The sequence below is a fragment of the Ranitomeya variabilis genome, chromosome 1 (genome assembly GCF_051348905.1).
Source record: "Ranitomeya variabilis isolate aRanVar5 chromosome 1, aRanVar5.hap1, whole genome shotgun sequence".
NCBI lineage: Eukaryota > Metazoa > Chordata > Amphibia > Anura > Dendrobatidae > Ranitomeya > Ranitomeya variabilis.
This window is the reverse complement of record NC_135232.1, coordinates 748,259,533-748,283,616: the sequence shown is the minus strand read 5'-3', so window position 1 is coordinate 748,283,616 and position 24,084 is coordinate 748,259,533. Positions and strand designations below refer to the sequence as shown.

The window sequence follows — 24,084 nt, the reverse complement described above, 5'->3', positions numbered from 1 at the left end:
CTGACTCCGTCACTTACCCCAGCAGGCCACGGGTATCATTAGAAATATTGGTCTTGTAGTAAATATTCCTTTCCTCCATCCAGAGTAATATTAGTAATATATCCCCTCTTGTTCATGGGGACGGGGACAACATGGGCCTGTGTGATTTCAAATGCCAGGACTGAATTTCAGCCCCAGTCCGTACCTGAATGTAGTGTAGACAATGTGTATATGGTATAGATTTTGTGTGTGTATATGTATATGTGTATGTGTATATATATATTATTATTATTATTATTTATTGTTATAGCGCCATTTATTCCATGGCGCTTTACATGTGAGGAGGGGTATACATAATAAAAACAAGTACAATAATCTTAAACAATACAAGTCATAACTGGTACAGGAGGAGAGAGGACCCTGCCCGCGAAGGCTCACAATCTACAAGGGATGGGTGAGAATACAGTAGGCGAGGATAGAGCTGGTCATGCAGCGGTTGGTTGATCGGTGGTTACTGCAGGTTGTAGGCTTGTCGGAAGAGGTGGGTCTTCAGATTCTTTTTGAAGGTTTCGATGGTGGGCGAGAGTCTGATGTGTTGTGGTAGAGGGTTCCAGAGTAGGGGTGATACGCGAGAGAAATCTTGTATACGATTGTGGGAAGAGGAGATAAGAGGGGAGTAGAGAAGGAGATCTTGTGAGGATCGGAGGTTGCGTGTAGGAAAGTACTGGGAGATGAGGTCACAGATGTAAGGAGGAGACAGGTTGTGGATGACTTTGTACGTCATGGTTAGGGTTTGTACTGGAGTCTCTGGGCAATGGGGAGCCAGTGAAGGGATTGACAGAGGGGAGAAGCCGGAGAATAGCGGGGGGACAGGTGGATTAATCGGGCAGCAGAGTTTAGAATAGATTGGAGGGGTGCGAGAGTGTTTGAGGGGAGGCCACAGAGCAGGAGGTTGCAGTAGTCAAGGCGAGAGATAATGAGGGCATGGACAAGGGTTTTTGCAGATTCTTGGTTGAGGAATGAACGGATTCGTGCAATATTTTTGAGTTGAAGTCGGCAGGAAGTGGAAAGGGCTTGGATATGTGGTTTGAAGGAGAGATCAGCGTCAAGGATAACCCCGAGGCAGCGAGCTTGTGGGACTGGGGAGAGTGGGCAGCCATTTACTGTAATGGATGGGTTCGTTGGGGGGGTCACGTGAGATGGGGGAAAGATGATGAATTCTGTTTTGTCCATGTTAAGTTTCAGAAATCTAGCGGAGAAGGATGAAATAGTGGACAGACATTGAGGGATTCTGGTAAGTAGGGAGGTGATATCTGGTCCAGAGATGTAGATCTGTGTGTCATCAGCATAGAGGTGATACTGAAAGCCATGAGATTCTATGAGCTGTCCCAGGCCAAAGGTGTAAATGGAGAAGAGCAGGGGCCCAAGGACTGAACCTTGAGGGACTCCGACAGATAGGGGGCGAGGTGAGGAGGTGGTGTGTGAGTGGGAGACGCTGAATGTCCGGTCTATTAGGTATGATGAGATCCAGGATAGGGCCAAGTCTGTGATGCCAAGGGATGAGAGGGTCTGTAATAATAGGGAATGGTCCACTGTGTCAAAGGCAGCCGACAGGTCGAGGAGCAGGAGAACAGAGTAGTGTCGCTTGCTCTTGGCGGATAAGAGGTCATTGGTGACCTTTATATATATATATATATATATATATATATATATATATATATATATATATATAGCATAGATGGTGTGTATAATGCAGACTGAGTATATATATATATATATATCTATAATATATGTGTGTATCAGAGAAGCTGTGGCCCTTATAAGGTCTGTAGAAGGGGGGGAGGGAGCACGACTTGAGCCAAATCTTTTTTCATGAATTCTGTGAACCTGTGGAGGCTTTCCCCTCTTTATAGATAACGAGACATTTTTCCTGGAGTCGAACGGGTATATATAATTTTCACAAGACTGCTGTGTGATGATGCAATTTCTTACCATTTGGTGCGCCGGTTTTAATTTTGCCCAGGGCGCCACTTTGTCTAAAACCTGCCCTGGCTGGACCTTTTTACCAGCATTATGGTCTTTCTTTAAAACCAATTGAAAGTTTCTTTGGCTGTGTGTTTTGGATCATTGTCTTGCTGAAATGTCCACCCTCGTTTCATTATCATCAGCCTGTTCAGATGGCAGCCAATATTTATCAAGAATGTCTCCATGCATTTGATCATTCATCCTTCCTTCAATCATATGAAGTTGACCAGTGCCGTTTGCTGAAAAACAGCCCCACAACATGATGTTTCCACCTCCAAACTCCATTAGTATGGTGATTAGTATGGCGTTTTTGGCGTGATATGCAGTGCCTTTAGGCCTCCATACATGGTATATATTATGGCATCTAAAGAGTTCAATTTTGGTCTCATGTGACGAAGACTATTTTCTCCCAGTATTTCACAGGCTTGTCTAAATGTTGTTAAGTAAACTGTAAATGCGCTTGAACATGCTTTTTGTTCAACACGAGTCTTACGTGGTGAACGTGGATACAAGCAATGGAGGTTGAGTCGTTTATGATGAAATGGTGTTCTCTCCACTTCTGGATTATGGCCTTAACAGTGCTCACTGGGACCTTTAGTAGTTTAGAATTTCTTCTGTAACTAATGCCATCAGTATGTCTTGCAACTGGTTTTTACCACATGAGATGTTTCTTGTGTGGCACCTTGGTAATGAGACACCTTTTTATAGGCCAGCTGATATTATTTTTTACTAAGTGGCAGGATTGCTTTCTAATTACTTAGTTTCCAGCTGGTGCCATGACTTTCTGCACCTTTCTTCATGTGTTCAATACTTTTTCCATGTGTCATTTCTTATTATTACACATTATTTAATTTATGGACTTCTTTGGTTTGATTTCTTTACCTGTGGGGATTGGGTGGGTTATTACTGACATCTGGTGAGAATTTCACATCAATAACTGCTTTAGAAATATATTTACTTAAAATATATATTTGCTTAGAAAATTTAATAGGTAAAATATATTTAATTGGTTTACAACTAACAAAAGTAAACAGTCATTGAGCTTATATTTTACTGTTGAATTTCTACCTATGAAGTATTCAAAAAATGCTTTTTTTATATACACACTATTTTTACTTTGTGTAAGAAATTGTCTTGATTCTTGCAAAGGACTGTTGAGATGACAAATAACATGTGGGGAACTGTGTATAGAAGTGTCCTGCTACTTGTTTTCATCTGTTTTTGTTGCTTTTGTGTTCCCATCATTTGCTGTGAAAAGGAAATTATTCTTATTTGTAGAAGCTAACTTATTCTTAAATATTTATTACAGTGGACCCTGTCTTAATTGATCACCTCCTTTAATGTATTAGTTCATGCCATATAGTAGAAAATGATGTAATATAAAGATGAATGCGGTATATAAATCCGTAAATCCTTTCAACTGTATTCTGTGGTGTAACATTTCTTTTGTAGAGTGTTTTATTTGCCATTCAAATTTTATAAATACCTAAAGGTCTCATCCCATTGTATAAACTTTTTATTTGTTTGTCAAATGTAACCAAATTACCAATGAAACATTGTGTACATGTCCTTCTACACATACTTTTATGGATGGGTTTGCTGAGTCTTAAACCATCTGTTATTTAGCTACAAACTAAATAAACATGGATTCTATACTGGAGAAATAGGAGTTTTACTTTTTACCCATCTTCTAAAATGCGAAAAGACTCCTCGATTTGTCCTGTATAGTATCATTCAAGTGGACTTAATATGTGTATACATAATCATTGAATATGAAAATCTAGGATTTTCTAAAAATCAAAAAGTACCGTAATTATGGTTTTACCTTGTATGGCTGTTATCCTTTCTTGTGTAGCTCTTTAGTAAAAATTGGCCTGGTGACACCTGGTCAACTGATCCAAGGGTTGTAAAAGAGAAAACTGATGTTACCTGTTATGAAAAGCTAGTCCAAATTCGAGCTACTTATTAGAACATGCGTTTTACTATAGTACAACCTATTGAATGTGTAATGGTTTTGTTGCGTGCTTATTAATACTAATTAATATTATGCTACAAATGAGATATAATTTTGTTTGTGTTTTAATTGATAAGTTTCACAATGTGGGCCCTGTATATTTACATCCCTTAAAGATGAGAATGCCTCACTCCTGACTTTCTTGCTTTTTCTGTTCCCAAGTGCAGCAAACTCTTACGTTTTTAAAGCATTACTTCCACGCAATTTTTTCAATATTTAAGGATCAATTTTATCTATCTTTCTTTTTTAGCATTCAATTTTAGGCAGTGTATTTGGAGATTCTTTTTATGACCAGCAGATGACTGCACGGCAAACAAATGCTTTGTCACACCAGGTATGTTACAACATTATTTATGCCACCTATATTGTGCAAACATATTCTGCATCGCTTTTCAGACATTATCATTCACCGTTTTCATTGGCCTTCACAACCTAAATTTAATTAATGCTACTTTAAATAATGAAAAATATAGTTATTCATCCTACATTGTTGAGGTAACATTCATTATTAATTGTAACCAATTGGTATTGATTTATTCATAGCACATTCAGTGCATTTACTGCTTTTTTTAACCCCTTCTGGCATTGGAAGTAATACTGTATGTTCACGCGTCCTGGGCCTTATTAATGTGGGATGGATTATTACATCCAGGCTATCTATCTTACATGTGCTGTGCGCTTGCGATCGCCGCTGGGTGTCAGCTCATTCTAACAGCTGACACCCGGCACTAAGTGCCAAGAGCAGTCCCGCATGGCTCCTGGCACTTTAACCCCCTAAATGCTGCAGTCGAACTCACTCGCAGCATTCCGGGAGTCGACATCCCCTCTGCCCTTGGATCGGAGACCCCGTGGTTTGATGCCAGGTTTCGATCTTTGCCACCTGATGTCGTCATGATGATATCAGAGTTCACCACAGCTAGGAAAGTTGCTTGTTCATGCGCAGTGCATGATTAGTAACTTTCTCTGTGAGTGCAGAGCTGACAGTTAACATAGCATGGGGATGGTGCTGCATCCCCATGCTATACAAGCGATCAGCCTGCAAAAAATGATAGTCCCATAGTGGGACAAAGTTTAAAAAAAAAAAAAAAAAAGTTAAAACTTTTTGTAAATAATTGTAGAAATATATTTTTTTAAATAATAAAACAATCAAAAGCTATTGTATCCATAAATAAATACTTGTATGAGTAAAAATATAAACCATAAAAGTACACATATTTGGTATCACGGCTTCCGCAATGGCCTGACCTATAAAACTGACACACTAGTGAACACCATAAAAAAAAAAATAATAATGCTTTATCCTCATACCGCTGAACAAAAAGTGGAATAAAATGCGATCAAAAAGACAGATATAAATAAACATGATACCACTAAAAACGTCAACTTGTCCCACAAAAAGCAAGCTGCCATACAGCTCCATCAGCGGAAAAATAAAAAAGTTCTCTGAATAAAGGGATGCAAAAATAATTATTTTTTCTATAAAACACTTTGTGTAAAAGCGCCAAAACTTAAAAAAAATATGGTAATCGTACTAACCCAAAGAATAAAATGTCTTATTAATTTTACCACATGACATAATCCCCCCTTTTTCTTCCTCCCAAAATTCGGAATAGAAAGCAATCAAAAAAAGTAATGTCTGAAAATGGTATCAATAAAAACAGCAACACGTCCCGCAAAAAACAAGCAAATCCCATGACTCTATTTGCCAAAATATGGAAAAATTATAGCTCTCAAAATATGGCAATACAAAAACTATTTTTTGCAATAAAAAACATCTTTTAGGGTGTGACAGCAGCCAAACATAAAAACTCTATATAAATTTGGTATGCTGTAATCGCACCGACCCGAAGAATAAAGTTGCCTAATCACGAGGAATAGCATAAAAAATAAAAGCAATTCTTCACCTTTCATTCTGCCTCCCAAAGATTGCAGTAAGGCTTGGCGCACATTTATCCTGTGCTGAGCGAGTGTGCTTGGGGCTTCAGCATAAATCTCTGAAATACGTGATTCAGACAGAAGCTCTGGTGGAAGATTCCCTATAATGATAATGAGGCAACACTGTGGATGCCTTCTGACCTTTGATCAGCCTGTGTTCGTGTCTTTAGGTTTGTATAAAAGTGCTGTCAGCCACAGTTTTGTGAAATTCTGAAAAGGACACCGCTGAACAGAGGCCAGATGGAGTCCAGAGTAACTCTGCTGCCTTGTTATATTGAATGGATCCCTCGGGGGTTTCATCTGAATCACGTCACTCAGAGATTTAGATGGAAGCCCCAAAGTAAGTATTCAGCGTAGAGCGCCGGATAAATGTGATCCCAATTGTTATGTAAAATGTTCCCAATAAAAGCTTCAACTCAATCCTCAAAAAAAGCAGGTCTCCACTCATGTCTGTCATCTGTTAACGGAAATATAGGGGGCTTCCACGTTACTGGTAGCACAAAGGTTCTTGAAAAGCAATATGGCTACTCACCCACCAAAAGAAATTCAGCAAATTCTCTGCTCCCAAATCCAAATGCCCCCTCCCTTCTGAGCCCCACAGTGTACCTAAACCACATGTATCATCCACATGTTTGGCATTTCTGTAGTGATGAGAGGTCACCTAACTTATGGGTGCATGCCTCCAGAAGCACGGGCTGGGCATAACATACTGGTGACTGCAATGTACTGGTCACTACAATGGCTGTTTGCAATTTTCACTCTGCAACATCCATTGCTGCTTGTTTCTGAAAAACAGTTATGTAGTCAAAATCATCACTACACTTGTAGATGAATTCCCAAAGGGGTGTAATTTCCAAACTGGGGTCACTTGAGGGGCACTCTGCTTTTCTGGCATTTAGGGGCTCTTTATATAGAGTCCGAAAACTATTCTATAATACCGTATTTTACGCTTTGTAAGACGCACTTTATTTCCCCCAAATTTGGGGGGGGAAATGTGGGTGCGTCTAACAAAGCGGATATACCGCTTACCATTACAGGGGGGTGTCCGCCGCCGCTACCGCCCGCCGCCGTCGTCGTCCGCTGCCGGGGTTGTCCGCTGCTTCCCCGGGTGATGCTGGAGGCTCCGGTGCTGCGGGGGGCTCTGGCGACATTTTGTGAAAGACCAGAGCCCCCCGGCAGTTCGTCCATGCGTTCCAGTATGACTAATTCCGGGAAAATGGCCGCCGGAATCTCGGGAGATGAGATTTCAGTGCTGAGATCTCATCTCTTGAGATTCCGGCGGCCATTTTCCCGGAGTCAGTCATACAGGAATGCATGGACGAACTGCCGGGGGCTCTGGCCTTTCACAAAATGTCGCCAGAGCCCCCCGCAGCACCAGAGACAGCCCTGCAGCATCGGACACAGCCCTGCAACACAGGAGCCCCCTGCAGACCCCTCATCCCAGCTTGCAGCACAGGAGCCCCCCTGCAGACCCCTCATCCCAGCCTGCAGCACAGGAGCCCCCCTGCAGCACAGAAGCCCCCTGCAGACCCCCTCATCCCAGCCTGCAGCAATGCTCCACTCCTGCCTCCAGCAACGACCCTGGGACCCTGATCCACCACAGCCACAACCCTTGGTAAGTAATAAGATGCATGGATTATAAGACGCCCCACCAATTTATTAAAAAAAGTTTTTTCCTATTTTTCTCCTCAAAATTTGGGGTGCGTCTTATAATCCGGAGCGTCTTACAAAGCGTAAAATACGGTAATTTGTTCTCCAAGCGCTCCATCCCTCCAGAATCTTGCTGTGTGGCAAAGCAGTACTGTACAGCTACATGTGGGGTATTGCCAAGTTCAGCAGAAATTGTGACACACATTTTGGCACCGTTTTTACCCATTTCCCAGAGTGAAAATGTAAAATATTCTGGGGCTAAAACTATTTTTCTGTGGTAAACATGTAAATTATTTTTTCTTCACTACCCAATGGTATCAAATTCTGTGACACACTTGTAATGTCAATATGATCACTGCATGCCTAGATGAACTCATTGAGAGGTGTAGTTTGTAAAATGGGGTCACTGGGGTTTCTGCTGTTCTAGCACCTCAAAGGCTCGGCCAATGTGACATGGCCCCTTCAATCCAATGCAGCAAAACATGCAGTGTAATATGGGTGCTTCTTCTCTTTTGAGCTTTGCACTGTGCCTCAAAAGTAGTTTTCGACCACTTATGGGGTATTGATGTACTGAGGAGAAATTGCTTAACAAATTGTACTGTTCGTTTTCTCCTATTACCCCTTTTGAAAATTGCAAAGTTTGGGTCAAATCGACATTTTAGTGGAAAAAAATAGTAATATTTAATTTACTCAGCCCAATTTTATACAACTTTGTGAATCACCTGAGGGTTAAACATACTCACTACTCCCCAAGATGAATTCATTGAGAGGTATAGTTTACAAAATGGGATCACCTGTGTGGGTTTCTGCAATTTTGGCATGTCAAGGGCACATCAAATGTGACATGCTATACACAACCTTTTGCAGCCAAAATAGCAGTCATTCTCTTTTCCAGCACTACCATGCATCCAAGCAGTCGTTTTTTAACAAATATGGGATACCGTCGTACTTTGAAAATATTGCGCAACACATTTTGGCATCCCTTTTCTCCTGTTACCATTGTGAAAATTAAAAAAAAAAAAAAAAATGGGGCTGAAACAACATTTGTGTTGGGAAAATGTGTTTTTTTTATTTTCACGGCTCAACATTATAAAATTCTGTAAAGCCCCTGAGGTTTCAAGGTGCTCACAACACATCTAGATAAAGTCCATGAGTGGTGTAGTTTCCAAAATGGGGTCATTTGTGGGTGGTTTCTACTGTTTAGCCACCTCAGGGGTTCTCCAAACGCGACAAGGCGTTGGCTGTTGATTCAAGCCAATTTTGTATTTTAACAGTCAAATAGCGCTCCTTCCCTTTCAAGCTCTGCCGTGCACCCAAACAATAGTTTTCCTCCACATATGTGGTATCAGCGTACTCAGGAGAAATCGCACAACAAATTTTATGGTGCATATTCTCCTGTGAAAATGGAAAATATGGCGATAAAGAAACATTTTTGTCAGAAAAAGTGAATGTTCATTTTCGAGGACGTCCTCCTGACAGCACTCTGGACGTCCTTCTCCTCCTTGCAGGGACAGGAAAAACAGCACGAGAGGTTAAAAGGTCCCACTCTGCCCCCTTTCCTTCAGTGTTTTTCCTGTCCCTGCATGGAGGGACACACGAGAGATCAGCGCAGCAAAGGCTTACCGGACCGGAGGGCTCAGGGGGATCGTGCGGCTGGTCCAATATCTTCCCCCCTCTTTAGTAGCCCAGGGCAGAAACTTCCCGGTGGGGAGTCCCTCTGCCCCAGAGACCAGTTGAGCAGACGGGCTCCTGGGTAGAGCCGCTTCCTCCCAGTGGGGGGGCTCTCGGCTCAAGCGCCATATCGGAGAAGAGGCGCTGGCGCCATATCAGAGAAGAGGCGCGGGGATCCACGTGTTCCATACACTAACACGGAGGTGTCAGAAGAACTTCCGGCGTCAGCGGGGCCCAGCGTGTGTTCCACTGCGTGGAACGCGGAAGTAGGTGGTCATGGTAGCCGTACGTCCATTCCGGTGACGTCAGCGGCGTATCCCGGTCGGGCCCGGACGTAATTTCCGGTGATGTCGGCGGTCCAGCGGGCGTTCCACTTCTTGGAACGCGGAAGTAGGCATAATAGCCGAGCGTCGATTCCTGTGACGTCAGCGGCGTATCCGTCCAGCGTTCCACAGTGTGAAGAGCGGCAGGCGCCAAAATTTGATTAAGTTTGCGCAGACTTCCGACCGCATGTGCACAAGACTCGTGGTCAGACGATCCAGAGTCACAGGGTTGGCACAGAGGGCTGGAGCAGAGGTGTCTGCAATGCCGGAGACAAAGGGTGAGTGCTGCGACTGCTGCTGTGTCCTTCTGACATGGGACTGCACATTTATCCAAGCCTGATTGTCTCTCAACAGAGGATATGGAAGTCAGGAGTGAGGATGCTGGGGTAAGTGCGCATAGCGCAGATATACCTACGCACACACATGTAGATGCTAAGCAGTCCATATTATATTTAGGATAAGGATGTCCCACAGACACCCCTCCCAACGACAAAAAAGCCAGGCAAGGCCTCGGCGAAGTCTAGGCGGTGCTCCATATGTCATGTAAAGCTTCCATGCAAAAAAGCTCTCTGCAACTCCTGTATTTCCAAGGTTGTAAAAGAAGAACAACCAACATTCTTATCAGAGATGAGGAGTCTAATCCGGGAGGAGGTACAAAGCTCGTTAGCTACCATGTCACAGCAGTACCCTTCCAGTCCAGGTCCGAGTCGCAAGAGACCTAGGGGGGACCCAGAACAAAAGGATCCTGATATTTCTTCAAATGAAGAATCAGACTTTAAGAGTTCGGATCAGGAGGAAGGAGAGCTGCCACTAGAAGAGCAGGATCAAGGAAGGAAGTTTCTTTTTCCAGTGGAAGACACGGAAGATCTAGTTCAGGCGGTGAGAAATACGATGCAGATGAAGGAGGAGCCGCGTCCAAAGTCCAGACAGGATCTGATGTTTGGAGGTCTTGCATCTCAGAGACAGACGGTGTTCCCGGTGAGCGAACACATCCGACTGATGATATTTCATGAATGGAAGGATGCAGAGCGTAGACTGGTGATGTCCCGGGAATTTAAGGGCTGTCTACCGTTTGACCCAGAGGATATCAAGACATTGGAAGAAATCCCTAAAGTCGACGTACCTGTGGCCAAGGTTACAAAGAAGACAGCCATCCCTTTTGAGGATTCGTCAAGCCTCAGGGATGCCGTGGACCGCAAGGCAGATATTCTCTTACGTTGAGCTTGGGATACATCGGCAGCTCTGATAAAGACTAACATAGCAGCTACTTCAGTGGCCAGGTCCATGTTCTTGTGGATGGGACAATTAGAAGAACATTTAGTTAATAAGACCCCGCGGGCTGATATAATTTCTTCTCTGCCCATTATAAAGTCTGCCACGGCCTTCATGGCTGATACTTCAGCTGAATAAGTGAGATTTGCACCTAGAAATAGTTCCTTATCTAATGCAACCCGTAGGGCTATATGGCTTAAATCTTGGTCGGGAGATAACACCTCTAAAAATAAATGATGTGCCATTCCCTTTGCAGGATCCAGGGTGTTTAGACAGGCATTAGATGACATCTTAGAGTTTGTGTCTGATAGTAAAAAAGGTTTTCCCGAGGATAAACCTAAGAAATTTCAGCCCTTTCGGAAAAGGCTTCCACCTCGCAAACAACCTGACTATAGAGAACAGTGGAGATCCAACAGAGGGACCTATAAAGGATCTTATGCTCAGAACAGAAAGGGAAGAAATTCCCTTTTTGGATCAAGCTCTAGACCTGGTAGACACTGATGCCGGAGACCCCGGACGTTCCCAGAGTTCTGGATTTCTCCAGTCTGGTTTCAACATGGGGCTTAGGCCTAGTACCCTTAAGTGCAGATCTCTGCCCTCAGCACTCTTAGATTATTCTTTGGCCTCTCAACCTTGGATAATTAGGTTTGTTAAAGCCATCCAGAGATTGCGTCCCACTTTTAGACAATTGACTCCCACTTAGGACTTAAACCTAGTCCTCAGGGCTCCATGTAAGAACCCTTATACCCTTGAGGAAGACATGCCTATCTCGGTTCGTACATAGAAAACAGCCTTTTTGGTAGCAATTACAACGGCTAAAAGAGTCAGAGAAATTCAAGCCCTGTCTATTAGGGATCCATACCTTCAGATTTGTGATGACCATATAATTTTAAAATTAGATCCATCGTTTATCCCTAAAATAGCTTCAGTACAAAACCGAAACCAGGAGATAATTTTACCCTCCTTTTGCGAAAACCCCTCTAATGCAAAGGAGCAATCTTTACATTCCCTTGATGTCAGACAAGCAGTGTTAGACTATCTAGAGGGCACTAGTACCTGAAGAAGGGACCCTAACCTATTTATCCTTTTTGGGGGAAAAAATAGGGGTAAAAAAAGCTTCCAAAACTTCTATAGCTAGATGGATCACAACTGTAATTGCTAAAGCCTACTCATCAGAAGGGATAGATTGTCCAGCAGGAATTAAAGCTCATTTTACTAGGGCCATTTCAGCATCATGGGCTGAAAGGGCAGGGGCGTCCTTAGAACAAATATGTAAGGCCGCAACTTGGGCCAGGGTGAACACATTTTGCAAACATTATAAACTTGACGTGATAGCAGCCCAGCAAACGTCATTTGGGAGAAAAGTTCTCCAAGCAGTTGTCCCACCCTAAAGAAGTTTTCTTTTGTATTCTCCAGAGTGCTGTCAGGAGGACGTCCTGGAAAATGGGTATTAGACCTACAGGTAATTCAGTTTCCAGGAGTCCATCCTGACAGCACTGTTACTTCCCCCCCTATGTATACTATTTCATATGCTGTAATATGATTTGGTTAATAAAGAATTCAAATTGCATCTATCCATGGTGTGGTACTTGTCAAAACACTGAAGGAAAGGGGGTGGAGTGGGACATTTTAACCTCTTGTTTTTCCTGTCCCTGCAAGGAGGAGGAAGACGTCCAGAGTGCTGTCAGGATGGACTCCTGGAAACTGAATTACCGGTAGGTCTAATACCCATTTTTTTTTCCTTACACATTCCATTAATTCTTGTGAAGCACCTGGGTTAATAAACTTCTTGAATGTGGTTTTGAGCATCTTGAGGGATGCCATTTTTAGACTGGTGTCAATTTTGGTTACTTTGTTTATATGGGCCCCTCAGTCACTTCACATGTGATGTGGTCCCTAAAAAAGTGGTTTTGTAAATTTTATGGAAAATGAGAAATCGCTGGTCAACTTTTAACTCTTATAACTCCCTAACAAAAAAAAAATTTGGTTCCAAAATTGTGCTGATGTAAAGTAGACATGTGGGAAATGTTATTTATTAAGTATTTTGTGTGACATAACTCCCTAGTTTAAGCGCATAAAGATTAAAAATTAGAAATTTTCAAAAGTTTCGCCAAAGTTCCGATATTTTCAGAAATAAACACAAGTCATATTGAAAATTTTTTACCACGATCATGAAGTAGAATGTCTCGAAAAAACAATCTCAGAATCAGTGGGATACGTTGAAGCATTGCGGAGTTATAACCAGGGCTGTGGAGTCGGAGTTAGTTTTGGTTGGAGTCGGTAGAAATGTACCGACTCCGACTCCAGCTTTAAAAAAAAAATGTATTAATATTTCATAATTGAACTTTCATATGAATTTTATAAATGTTACTCAAATATATATGTTCTATCAAACTATGAACAACAGTGATAAACAGTTCTGCTGGAGATAGACATTTCTTCTTGTGTGTCACTGTTCTCCACTGCCCTTATCTAATCTTATACTTGGTTAACCTCATGGTGCCCCAACCCCCCTACTTACAATGTATGAAACTGAAAGTGAAAATGTGTTGCAAATTCTTAGTAGTAAAGCTCCTCCTCTAGACTAGATGTTTACTAGGTGTGCATCTTCCAAGCATCTCACAGCTGCTACTCAGATGAAGAAGACTGTAAGAAGTATTATCATTTCAACAAACTTTGCATCAGCTAACTGTGAGTACATGAGGAATAACAGTATTACTGACCACTATATCAGTTGTACGACCTGGCAATAATTTTGTACAATTGTTTTTAGGAAAAACAATTGTCATTTGTATTGTGAATGCAGAATTAAAAACCTGAGAATGTCAAATAAGCGTCACATTAAATCAGCTGTATTTGAACATTTCACCATCACTCAAGATAGAAAACATTATGTCTGTCAGTGTATGACAAATGATCCAGACGAAAACAAATGCTGTGAAGCCAAGATCAGTGCATATTCAGGCAAAGATAAAAATGCTCCTACCAGAGCTTCTAATCTAAAGAGACATTTACAGCGCTTTCATCCAGAAGTACTGAAAGCAGTGGATGAGAAAGACTGCATCCAAACCAATGAACCAGTGCCCAGCTCTTCCAGCCAAACAAAGGAGCAGAGATCAGTTGCAAGATATTTTGTCAGTGACAAAGTTACTGTGACAATGACAGTAGATACATTTAAAAAAACAGATCGTAGAGCTTGTTGCAAAGGATCGTGTGCCTATTTCATTATTTTCACGACCAGCTTTTGTGTGTCTGAATGGGGAAATGGCCCGCAAGCTTGGTGTTTCTCTGGAGAGAGAGAGAGTATTAGAAAATTAGTAATCGAAGAAGCTTTTAAACAAAAGGAAGAACTTAAAAAAAACTCTCAAGGGACGCTTCCTGTTTCTTAAAATGGATGCCTGCACACGTCACAGAGTGAACTATTTTGCCATCAATGTCCGATTTGTTTGTGACAAAAATGAAATAGTTACCAAGACATTGGCAGTAAAAGACACCAAAGCTCATCACACCAGTGAGTTTCTCCAGGTCTTGGTGGAAAAGGTTCTGCAAGACTATGAACTTAAAAAAGAGCAAGTTCTTTCTGTCGTAACTGACAATGCTTCAAATATGATAAGTACTATTAAGCTAATGAATGAGAGTAATGATGGTGACCAGCAGCTAGAAGAACATTCTGGGTCCACAGACACAGAAATGTTTGAAATAGAGGAACACAGTATTGTAACTGAGGAGCAAACTGAAGTTGCTTTAGATGAACAGCAACATGATAGTTTAGATGATCTTGTTGAAACTGTGTCAATACGTTCTTTCATTCATCACATGCGCTGTGTTGTGCATACGCTATAGCTGGCTATAAGATACAGTCTGCAAGAAGGACATGCTGCTGCACTGATTGGCAAGGTGAGAAAATTGGCTACTGTTGCCAGAACCCCTAAAGTTGACTCAATTTTGAAGAGACGTGCTGGAAAAGTGGCAATTATTGATCAAGCCACACGATGGGGCAGTACTTAATGATTCAGCGCTTGGTTGAACTGAAAACCTTTCTTGTAGACCTGGCTAACCCTCAACTGACGCTAAATGAAAGTCAGTGGAATCAGGTGACTGAGCTGGAAAAATTGCTAGAGTACCCATTTACAGTGACTAAAAAATTACAAGCAGAGGACTTAACTTCAGGTATTTTCTTAAAGGAGTGGAAGAACCTGATGTTTCGCCTGTCCCAAAGAGGAGGGTTAATTGCAAGTGGCATTGCTACATCAATGAAACGGAGAGTGGAGCTACTATTACAAAATAACATTCTTTTGGCAGCTGTTTATGTAGACCCAATGCATCGGATTCTTCTAGATGATCAACAGCTAACTAAAGGAAAAGAAGCTCTGTTTGAAATAGCAGTAAGGATGAAAGGGTTGCAGAAGAGTCAGGAGGAACAAGAAGAATTTGGTCGTCCTGCCACATCTTCACTCTCATCAACTGATGAAGAATTTAATTTCGAAAAATATTTGGATCACCAGGACCGTGCAAAGCGTTCCCGCATAGAAGAAGAGTCATCCCCATCAAAGAACACAGCCAGTACATTTCAGCAGAATTTTTCATGTGCACTAAAATAAATTGAGAAATTTGACCGTTCATCAAAAATAACAGGGCAACAAGCGATTCCTCTGTATCCTGACATTGTCAGAGATGTTGCCCGAGTGGTTACTGCTTTGCCACCAACCCAAGTTAGTGTAGAGAGGTTGTTCTCTGCTCTCAAAATAATTAGATCAGATTTGAGGGCATCCATGAAGGAGGATCTGACAGAGGCAATACTTTTTCTGAGGACAAATTTATAGATTTCTTCTTATTAACTGCATAACAGTGTTTATTGCATATTTATAGTATAGTATAGTATTTATAGTTTATAAAAGTTATTTGCTATATTCTAATTGTATTCTAATAAATATAGTTTTTGCTCTAAGTGGTCTGATTACTTATATGATGGTGAGAAACTGAATAAGCACGATGTTAATATTTTACAACAGTAAATTTATTGTTACGAATTGGCCATTTATGAAGGAGCCGGAGTCGGAACCTGATGAAATCCAGGAGTCAGAGTCTGAGTCGCAACTGTGGCTTACCGACTCCACAGCCCTGGTTATCACCTCATAAAGTGACAGTGTTCAGAATTGTAAAAATTGGCCTGGTCACGAAGGCAAAAAACAGGCTGTGCTGCAAAAGGGTTAAATCAGAGAGTCATATCGCACAAAATGGTTAATAAATAACATTTCTCACATGTCTACTTTACATCAGCACAATTTTGGAAACGTTTTTTTTTTTTTTGTTAGGACTTTATAAGGGTAAAAAGTTGACCAGCAATTTCTCATTTTTCCAACAAAAATTACAAAACCATTTTCTTAGTGACCATCTCACATTTGAAGTGAGTTTGGGGGTCAATATAACAGAAAATACCCAAAAGTGACCCCATTCTAAAAGTTTCACCCCTCAAGGTGCTCAAAACCACATTCAAGAAGTGTATTAACCCTTCAGGTGCATCACGAGAACAAAAGCAATGTGGAAGGAAAAAATGAACATTTTAGTTTATTCACAAAAAATTTTCTTTAGACCCAAACTTTTATTTTCACAAAATAAATTGGACCACAATATTTATATGCTAGATCATATCAGAGGAGAGAGAAATAAATGGGAAATCTGACTTTTTTTTTTTTTGTGATCGCCGTTATTCTGTGAATAATAGTGATCATGAGACTGGGGACTGTAAAAACCGACCCGAATCATAATCTCCAGGGTCTCAGCTACATGGCTTATAAACAATCCCTCAGTGAACTGTCCTCTATTTTACATACTGAATATAATATGTTTTGGGAAAAAAATGTTCACATTCAGCAGGTAGGCACCAGCGGAGCATATATAATGTCTATGTAATTATTTTATTTATTGATATACATGTATTCAGAAAAAAAAATCTCAAAATGGTGTCGGCCACGACTGCGCAGTAGCATCTATCGGCTATGCGATGCTGCTGTGCAAGCTTCATTTTGCTAGAGGAAAAAAAAATGTGTCCACCAAGATGGTGCCAGCGCAGTAGCATCTATTGGATCTGAGAGATTTTGAGAGAATTTTTTTTTTCTGAATACATGTATATCACCAAATAAAATAATTACATGGATATTATAGATGCGATCATGCTACAGCAACGGCGCCTGCCTGCTGAATGTGAAATTTTAGTGACCAAGCCAATTTTGGCCTTAAAGGCCACTGTCACCCCCTCCAGCCGTTATAAACTAAAAGAGCCACCTTGTGCAGCAGTAATGCTGCATTCTAACAAGGTGGCTCTTTTAGTTTTTGATTCAGTTAATCCCTCAATAAAGCGTTTTAAAGTTTGCCACAAATACCTGACTTTGTACCTGGAGGCGGTCCGAAGCCTCCTCTATGAATCTCCCAACTGCCGTCACTCTTCTCTTCAGGGGCGATGGTCGCCGCCCCCTTCGCGCTGTTTCTTCTTAAATCCGGCGCCTGCGCTGTGCGTGCCTGCCTGGGGCAGGCGCAGTCTTCATTGTCAGTCACAGCTCAGGAACTTTAATTTTTTCTATAACACCTCCCCCTTTTGAGGTGGCCTGGGGGGTTGATTTACAGATCGCCCCGCAAGCCCAGATTACGACCCACCCTTCCTGGATCAAAGAGTACCCTCTTTTTCTTGGATTTGGAGATGGGCTTCTCCTTGGGGTGACTCAGTGCCACCAGACAGGTCTAAGACTTCTGGCTAGAGGAAGAGGGAAGTGATGCTAAGGCCCCAATTTTACAGGAACCAGTTGGGGCTTGTTCTGTAACTTGTCTTGTAATCCTGATGGCTGATGAGGGTCCAGAAGACAGTGCGTTACCTGCATCCTGAGCTCTTTGGCTGCGGGTGTCAGCGGCTATGTAGGCTCTCCCCGGGGGATAACAGCCCTTTACCATTTATCCAACAGGATGCTTACCCAACTTTCTCACCACCCTGACAGAATGTGAATACTATGCTCCTGCCACTCTGACAGGCTGTAGTGCACACCAACCTGACCGACTGAGGATTTTGCTTACTGACTACCCTGACAGGTTGTGGACAGTACTCCCCCACCTTTCCGCCTGTGGGACACACAATACCATTTTTTCCATTATCCTGACAGATGGTGGGACACACTTTTACCTCACCCTGACAGGTTGTGGGACAGAGTTTCCCCCCTTCCGGACAGGCTGGGATAAGCCCTACCCTGCGCCCCTTGTTACCTCAGAAACTGTGCAGCTACCACATGGGGCATGTTATGATCCGGTGACCTTGGAGCCGCATGAAAACTTTCTCTGGAGTCAGTGGAACCTGTACTGACTGCAAATCCTGAACTAACACCGCAACTAGAAGTAGCCGTGGGGTGTGCCTAACAACCCTAGACACCTTGACACAGCCGGAGGACTAAATACCCCTATAGATGGAAATAGGAATGCTATCTTGCCTCAGAGCAGACCCCCAAAGGATAGGCAGCCCCCCACGAATAATGACTGTGAGTAGGAGGAGAATAGACACACGCAGGTAGAAAACAGGATTTAGCAAAAGAGGCCACTCTAGCTAAATAGGAAAGGATAGGACAGATTACTAGGCGGTCAGTATTAAAACCCTTCCAAAAATATCCACAACAGATAATACAAAAAGTTCCACAATCTAAAGACATGGAATGTATATCTGCCACTCCAGAGAATCCAGCAAGACTGAGAAAATACTGACACAATCTAAGCTGGACAAGAAAACACAAAGAATAGCACTGAATTGTGAAGCACACAGCATGTGTGCCACAGGAAAAAAAAACCAGACACTTATCTTTGCTGATTTGGCAGAAAGACAGGAGGAACCAGGCAGAGGTCCACACCTCCCAACAACAATTGACAACTGGCAAGGACTAATGAATCCTGCACACCTAAATACCCCAGTCAGAACTGCAATCAGCAGACACACCTGACCAGGACTGCAACCCAGGGACAACTGCATTACCACCTACTACCACCAGAGGGAACCCAAAAGCAGAATTCACAACAGGGGCAGCTACCACAGGCCATGTCACAGTCCATTAAGACACTGGTCAGCTGCATGCAACCATCTTTCTTATGATTCCTCTGTTTCTCCCCATTCTCCCCTGATACCACCTGTCATGTCACTGCATGCGACCACCTTCATGATCTCCGTGCCTGTCGCCATCGCCCTTAGCACTTATATTGGCTTCTTTAAGGGGATCTTTAGCAACATCACCCAGCAGCGTGACTTGGCTGAGTTCTCCTTTACCACAAAACACATTTTCATTATGCATCATATTCACATTGTCAACATTTGAAATACATGACATATCTGATCTGGGAGAGCGTGGTCAAGAGTGTATTGGGCAACTAACCATCTCAGATCAGTTCACAATAACACATTTGTGGGGAGAATCTTGTACACCCCCACTTCCCTTAGCCCCTTCCCCGCACCCCAATCTAGGAAAACCCAGGCCAATGGTAAGGGACTGCGAACACCCCCAAACCCGGTGACAGTCAGGGTCTTCCCATGGATGAGTTTTTCCAGTAACACAAATTCAAGGTGGAGGAGTGTTCGTTCTTCGGTGTCCTTGAGCCCAACAGTAACAGTGCTGCCCACAGTAACCGGTTGTAAATATTTATGGGCACTCCCAACCATCCCACAGACAAAAAATAGCTGCACTAGACCTCAGATGAGGGGTTCATCTTCTGCCTCTCCAGGCAGACGAGGCTGATGTGACCAGTTCGGTCTCTGGTATATCATCGGCAGGAGTCAAATGCAGTCCCAGGTGCTGGAAGATAGGGCAGGACATCCTGAAGATTGGCTGGCAGGGGCATTTGTGATGGTTGTCGGCTTACCCCTTTTCCAGCTGGCGACAAATGACTTCTGCACCTCCAGTGTATTATTGACCTCATAAGCGTCTGTAATCTGTTCAGTTTTAGCGGCCTCGTTGGGCTCCCAGTTCAGCACGTACCGTCGCACCTCCACAGGGAAAACATGAAGAAATTGGTACTTTACCATTAGATCCTTCAGTTCCTCGAAGGTCGTGACAGTCCTTGGATCCACTGCTCAGGCCTGATTCTGAGCCCGTCCACCACATCACTATAGCTGTCATGTGGTCCGCACTGGAGGACCCGGAACTTTTTGCACCTCAGGAGTTAGCCGGTACTTTTTCTATTAAGGCCTGTTTGTTATCCTCTTAGTGCCCATCTTGATTTTTAAGTAGAGAAGCGAACACTTCTTTCATGAATTACAGGGGGAATATTTTTTATTATCCCACCGCTGCCACCAATATGTCATGAACCGGGTTTGTTTGGTTGGCCCAAAATCTTTTCTGAAGGTTATTTATTTATATCCCACTTCCCAGTTTTAGTTTGGAACTTGCAGCTCTCTGGCGCCCCCCTCCCCCTTACCCTCAGGTCAGACAGGTAACTGCACCTAGGATAATTAGTCGCCAGAAAGGCCGCCTTGCTATGTACTGGCTAATGGGCACACAGCAGCGAGGGCGATATAACTAGTCCCACTCAGGCAGGAAAAATAATTATCAACGCAGTCCGTCGCTGCCAGCTTCCCCAAAAGCTCAGGACACTTCCGCTGCCACCAGCTCCTGTTTCTTATTTAATAACGGGTCAGGAGCCAACCCAATCAGTAGCAATGGCTTAGGTCAGAGGCTTTAGGGTAAGTTTTAGAGCAGGGAAAACAACGCTAGGAAATATAACTTTTACTCCAAAAAAGATTTGGCAGTGTTTACAAAAGTATATGAGATATTATAAAATGAGACAATTATCGTCTCTACAGACAATTACAAAATAAAAAGGGATTAAAGATGAAAATACACTTAGTTTCATTTCCTGGCAGACCATGCGTTGTGGGGGGAGGGGCGAAACATCAAAATGCATCACAGAGCGTGTCTCAGCTAGCTCCCTGGACAAAGAGTAGTGCAAAAAGACCTCCCACTATCTTATACCTGTGCCCAAAATCAAGGTACTCCCCCTGTTCTGACCTCGCTAGGTGGCTGAATACTCTCCTTTCTGAAATTATGAAATCCTGCTATTACCCATTTCTCTTAGGGTGAACCTCGTAGAAGAAAGAAAAACAAGATTATCATTATGCTCAGCATGACATGGGGGTTCATTTAAGTATAAACACGAAGTGGATACATGACCTGCTTACGGAAAAATCTGTTCCTTGAATTCCGTTGGGTTTGGATCCTAGAGATTTCAGTGGGTCATACATCTAACAGTGGACATTCGGAATATGTAACTTTTATATCTCTATCACTACCTGGGGTTGAATTATTCATCATGAATAACTCACACAAATCAGAAAGCACATGGCTGCAAACAAGAGCTGAAATCTGCTAATTAACATTCCTGAGGGAAGGGGAAAGGAGTATAAGATTGCACAGGCAGGCAGAGTGACATAGCTGCTTTGTGCAGCAGCGTGAGGGGGGTCGAATCTGCTGTGTGTGTGTCTAGAAGTTTACTCAGAATAAGTCATATTTATATTATCGTGGCAACTTCCACGTTCTTGGCTCTCAGCCCTGGGGTTAAGTACCGGACCCATTGGTCCACAAGCAGCTGGTACTGTCTGCAGGACTTTTCGAAGCCCTACAGAAATGTGTGCAAGTCTACATGCACAAGATGCAATGCTCAGGATGAGGTTTAAAGCTTTTGGCATTGCTAGACTCGCTGCTCGATGGGGTGGTTATCTCCTCCTACTGGCTAAAGTCCAGCTGGTACTCTCGCTCCTCCTGCTCGGCCTGGGCCTGTCGTTTGGCTTGATGCTAAGCTCTCTCAGCCACTCTGTATTGCTGAATCCAGTTCAGACATCCTTCATGATCATCTGCGTCGAGTTGCTGCAAGTCCATATGCAGGTGGGTGTCCATGCTACCCTGGTTTCAGATGTCACTGCCATTCACAGGTGGGACCTCTGCAGTGCTGACACCAATGCCTTGGCAGCCCTCAATTTCATCAGGGCTCGGATGACATACTTGCTCTGCGTCACATTGCAGCAGTTCAGCAATCTTTTGGTGTCTGGTTTTGCTAGTGAAGTCTATCTGTTTCACCGTACAGACAGCAATAAGAACATCATTGGTCTACTGGTTATACCATGGTTCTCCAACTGCAGCCATAATTACTGAATAAAAGATAGGACAGAAAAATGAGAGGGGTGCAACTGATAAACATGTAGTATTGTCACAGATGAAAAATAATAAAAATACTGAGTTTGGTTCCTCACAACTCTACACATAATCTTGCAAGAACCGTGCAAGTTTTCAGTGAGGGAATGATTGCTCAAACCAGCCACTGATGTTCTGTAATATCCCACTGCTGCCACCAATTGTCAAAAATTACAGCTTGGGGGGTCACACTTAACCTACCATACTGTTATCTTTTTATCATGACCAATCCTCTGCCCCTTATCATCAGGACAATTACGCAATTGACCAACGATCAAAGGATGAGATCTCTTGCTGTTACCACTACTAGGCCGGTTATTGAAGAACTAATGGTGAGTGTATGGTATATACACCTCCAATTCCAACACATGGAATATATTTATTTCCCGGTACGGTCACTGCTAACTCCACAATTGCCCAAGAGCTACTCGCTGCCACCGCCAATAATTTTTCATCCGATAGTACGCTTTTTTAGGTAGCATATGGCTCTCAGAAGTGTGATTTACAAAACAAAAGGAACAAAACTAATACGTTTTATATTTCATCTAGAACAGTAGGCAATGTTTATAAAAATGTACAAAAGATGTTAAAAAGGGGACAAAACAATGCAGCATATACAATTCCATAAAATAAAACAGTATTAGCAAAATAAATTACTACACTTGTCACAGAAATGGCTCAGCAAAGCAGTTCGATTAGAAACGTCCATAAACATGGATTCTGCATGGAGCCCAGATCATAAACTGCCTTGTCCTTTAATTTTATCGTTGGTATAAGTTACACCCCCACACCTCCCCATGATGACTCACAACAGGGCTGGTCACTGGATGTTGCTTCAGTTTCAGAAAATTATGATATTCCCAACATTCACAATATCTTCACTCCTGACGATCACAGGAGTTCGAGATCACCGCCATAATTTTTATCGGGATTTTACCTTTCCATAGATAGGCAACATTTCATGGCAGTTGTCCGCAATCTGGTCAATATTAATTTGGGGCTTATGGGCACGTGTCACAGTTGTCAAAAAATATTCATATTCTTCCCCTTTTAGTCCTGAAGTTGAAAATGTACAGTATGTCTCATCAATATCGGATCTATACAAAACCCTAATATTTATTACTTTCCACCGATGCCCTAGTGTCTAGCTGTTGATGTCCCCTTCAGAGGAAATGGGACAAAAGTTCTCTAATTGTGTTAATTTCCTTCTTCTCTTTCTCTCCAATCTATATAGCTCTGTCTTCCTCAAAACAGATGTCCTGCTTGGCACTGCATGGGTCAATTGCTTCAAAGGGAGTTTTAATTAGTTTGGTCACTTAGCTACACATAATTTCCTCACTTCCCATATGTCAACTGTGCAATTCTACTTCAAGGAGTGTGAGCTCTTGTCCTTCTACTGAAAATTGTGTGAGAGAGGAGGGGGGGGGGGTGAATGTCCCCTTCCTGGAGAGGTCTTAAGGGACTTTCATTTTTTCTATGACATTCACTAATGTGATCACTTTAACTGTTTTGTACTTGATGCTAATTATTGCTTTATGGCTTTTTACATTTGGTCCGTATGTATAATTTATACTGTCTACTTATGCTTTTCTGCAGCTTGAACAGTTTAACATGATTGAAAATGCAATTAGTTCCAACAGTCTTTATAATCCTTGCTCGACCCTCAACTATTCTCAGGCCGCTATGATGGGACTTACAAGTAGTCACAGCAGCTTACAAGATTCTCATCAGATTAATTATTCTAGCCATGGCAACATACCGAACATTATCCTTACAGGTAAACTATCTGTAATATGCTTATGAAATACATGCAACATTTGCTGGAGATATAATATACTCGTGTATAAGTTGACCTGAGTATAAGCTGAGGCACCTAATTTTGCCTCGTAAAACTGGGAAAACGTATTGACTTCGAGTATAAGCCGGGTATGCATTCTCCCCTTATCCCTATTCTGCTATGCATGGCTCCTTATTCCCATCCTTGTAGTCCATGAGCCGGGCCAGATAT

At 42.5% G+C, this 24,084-nt stretch overlaps 1 protein-coding gene across 3 annotated transcripts in view; it reads left to right on the top strand.

Annotated features, from left to right (window-relative positions):
• The window catches only part of CRTC1 (CREB regulated transcription coactivator 1), a 313,574-nt gene that overhangs the window by 282,011 nt on the left and 7,479 nt on the right, over window positions 1-24,084 (top strand). For all 3 annotated transcript variants that reach the window (XM_077270212.1, XM_077270202.1, XM_077270193.1), the window contains 2 exons: window positions 4,269-4,352; window positions 23,673-23,853. In XM_077270212.1, coding sequence (XP_077126327.1) covers window positions 4,269-4,352; window positions 23,673-23,853 — 265 coding nt within the window. The remainder of the gene's footprint in view (window positions 1-4,268; window positions 4,353-23,672; window positions 23,854-24,084) is intronic.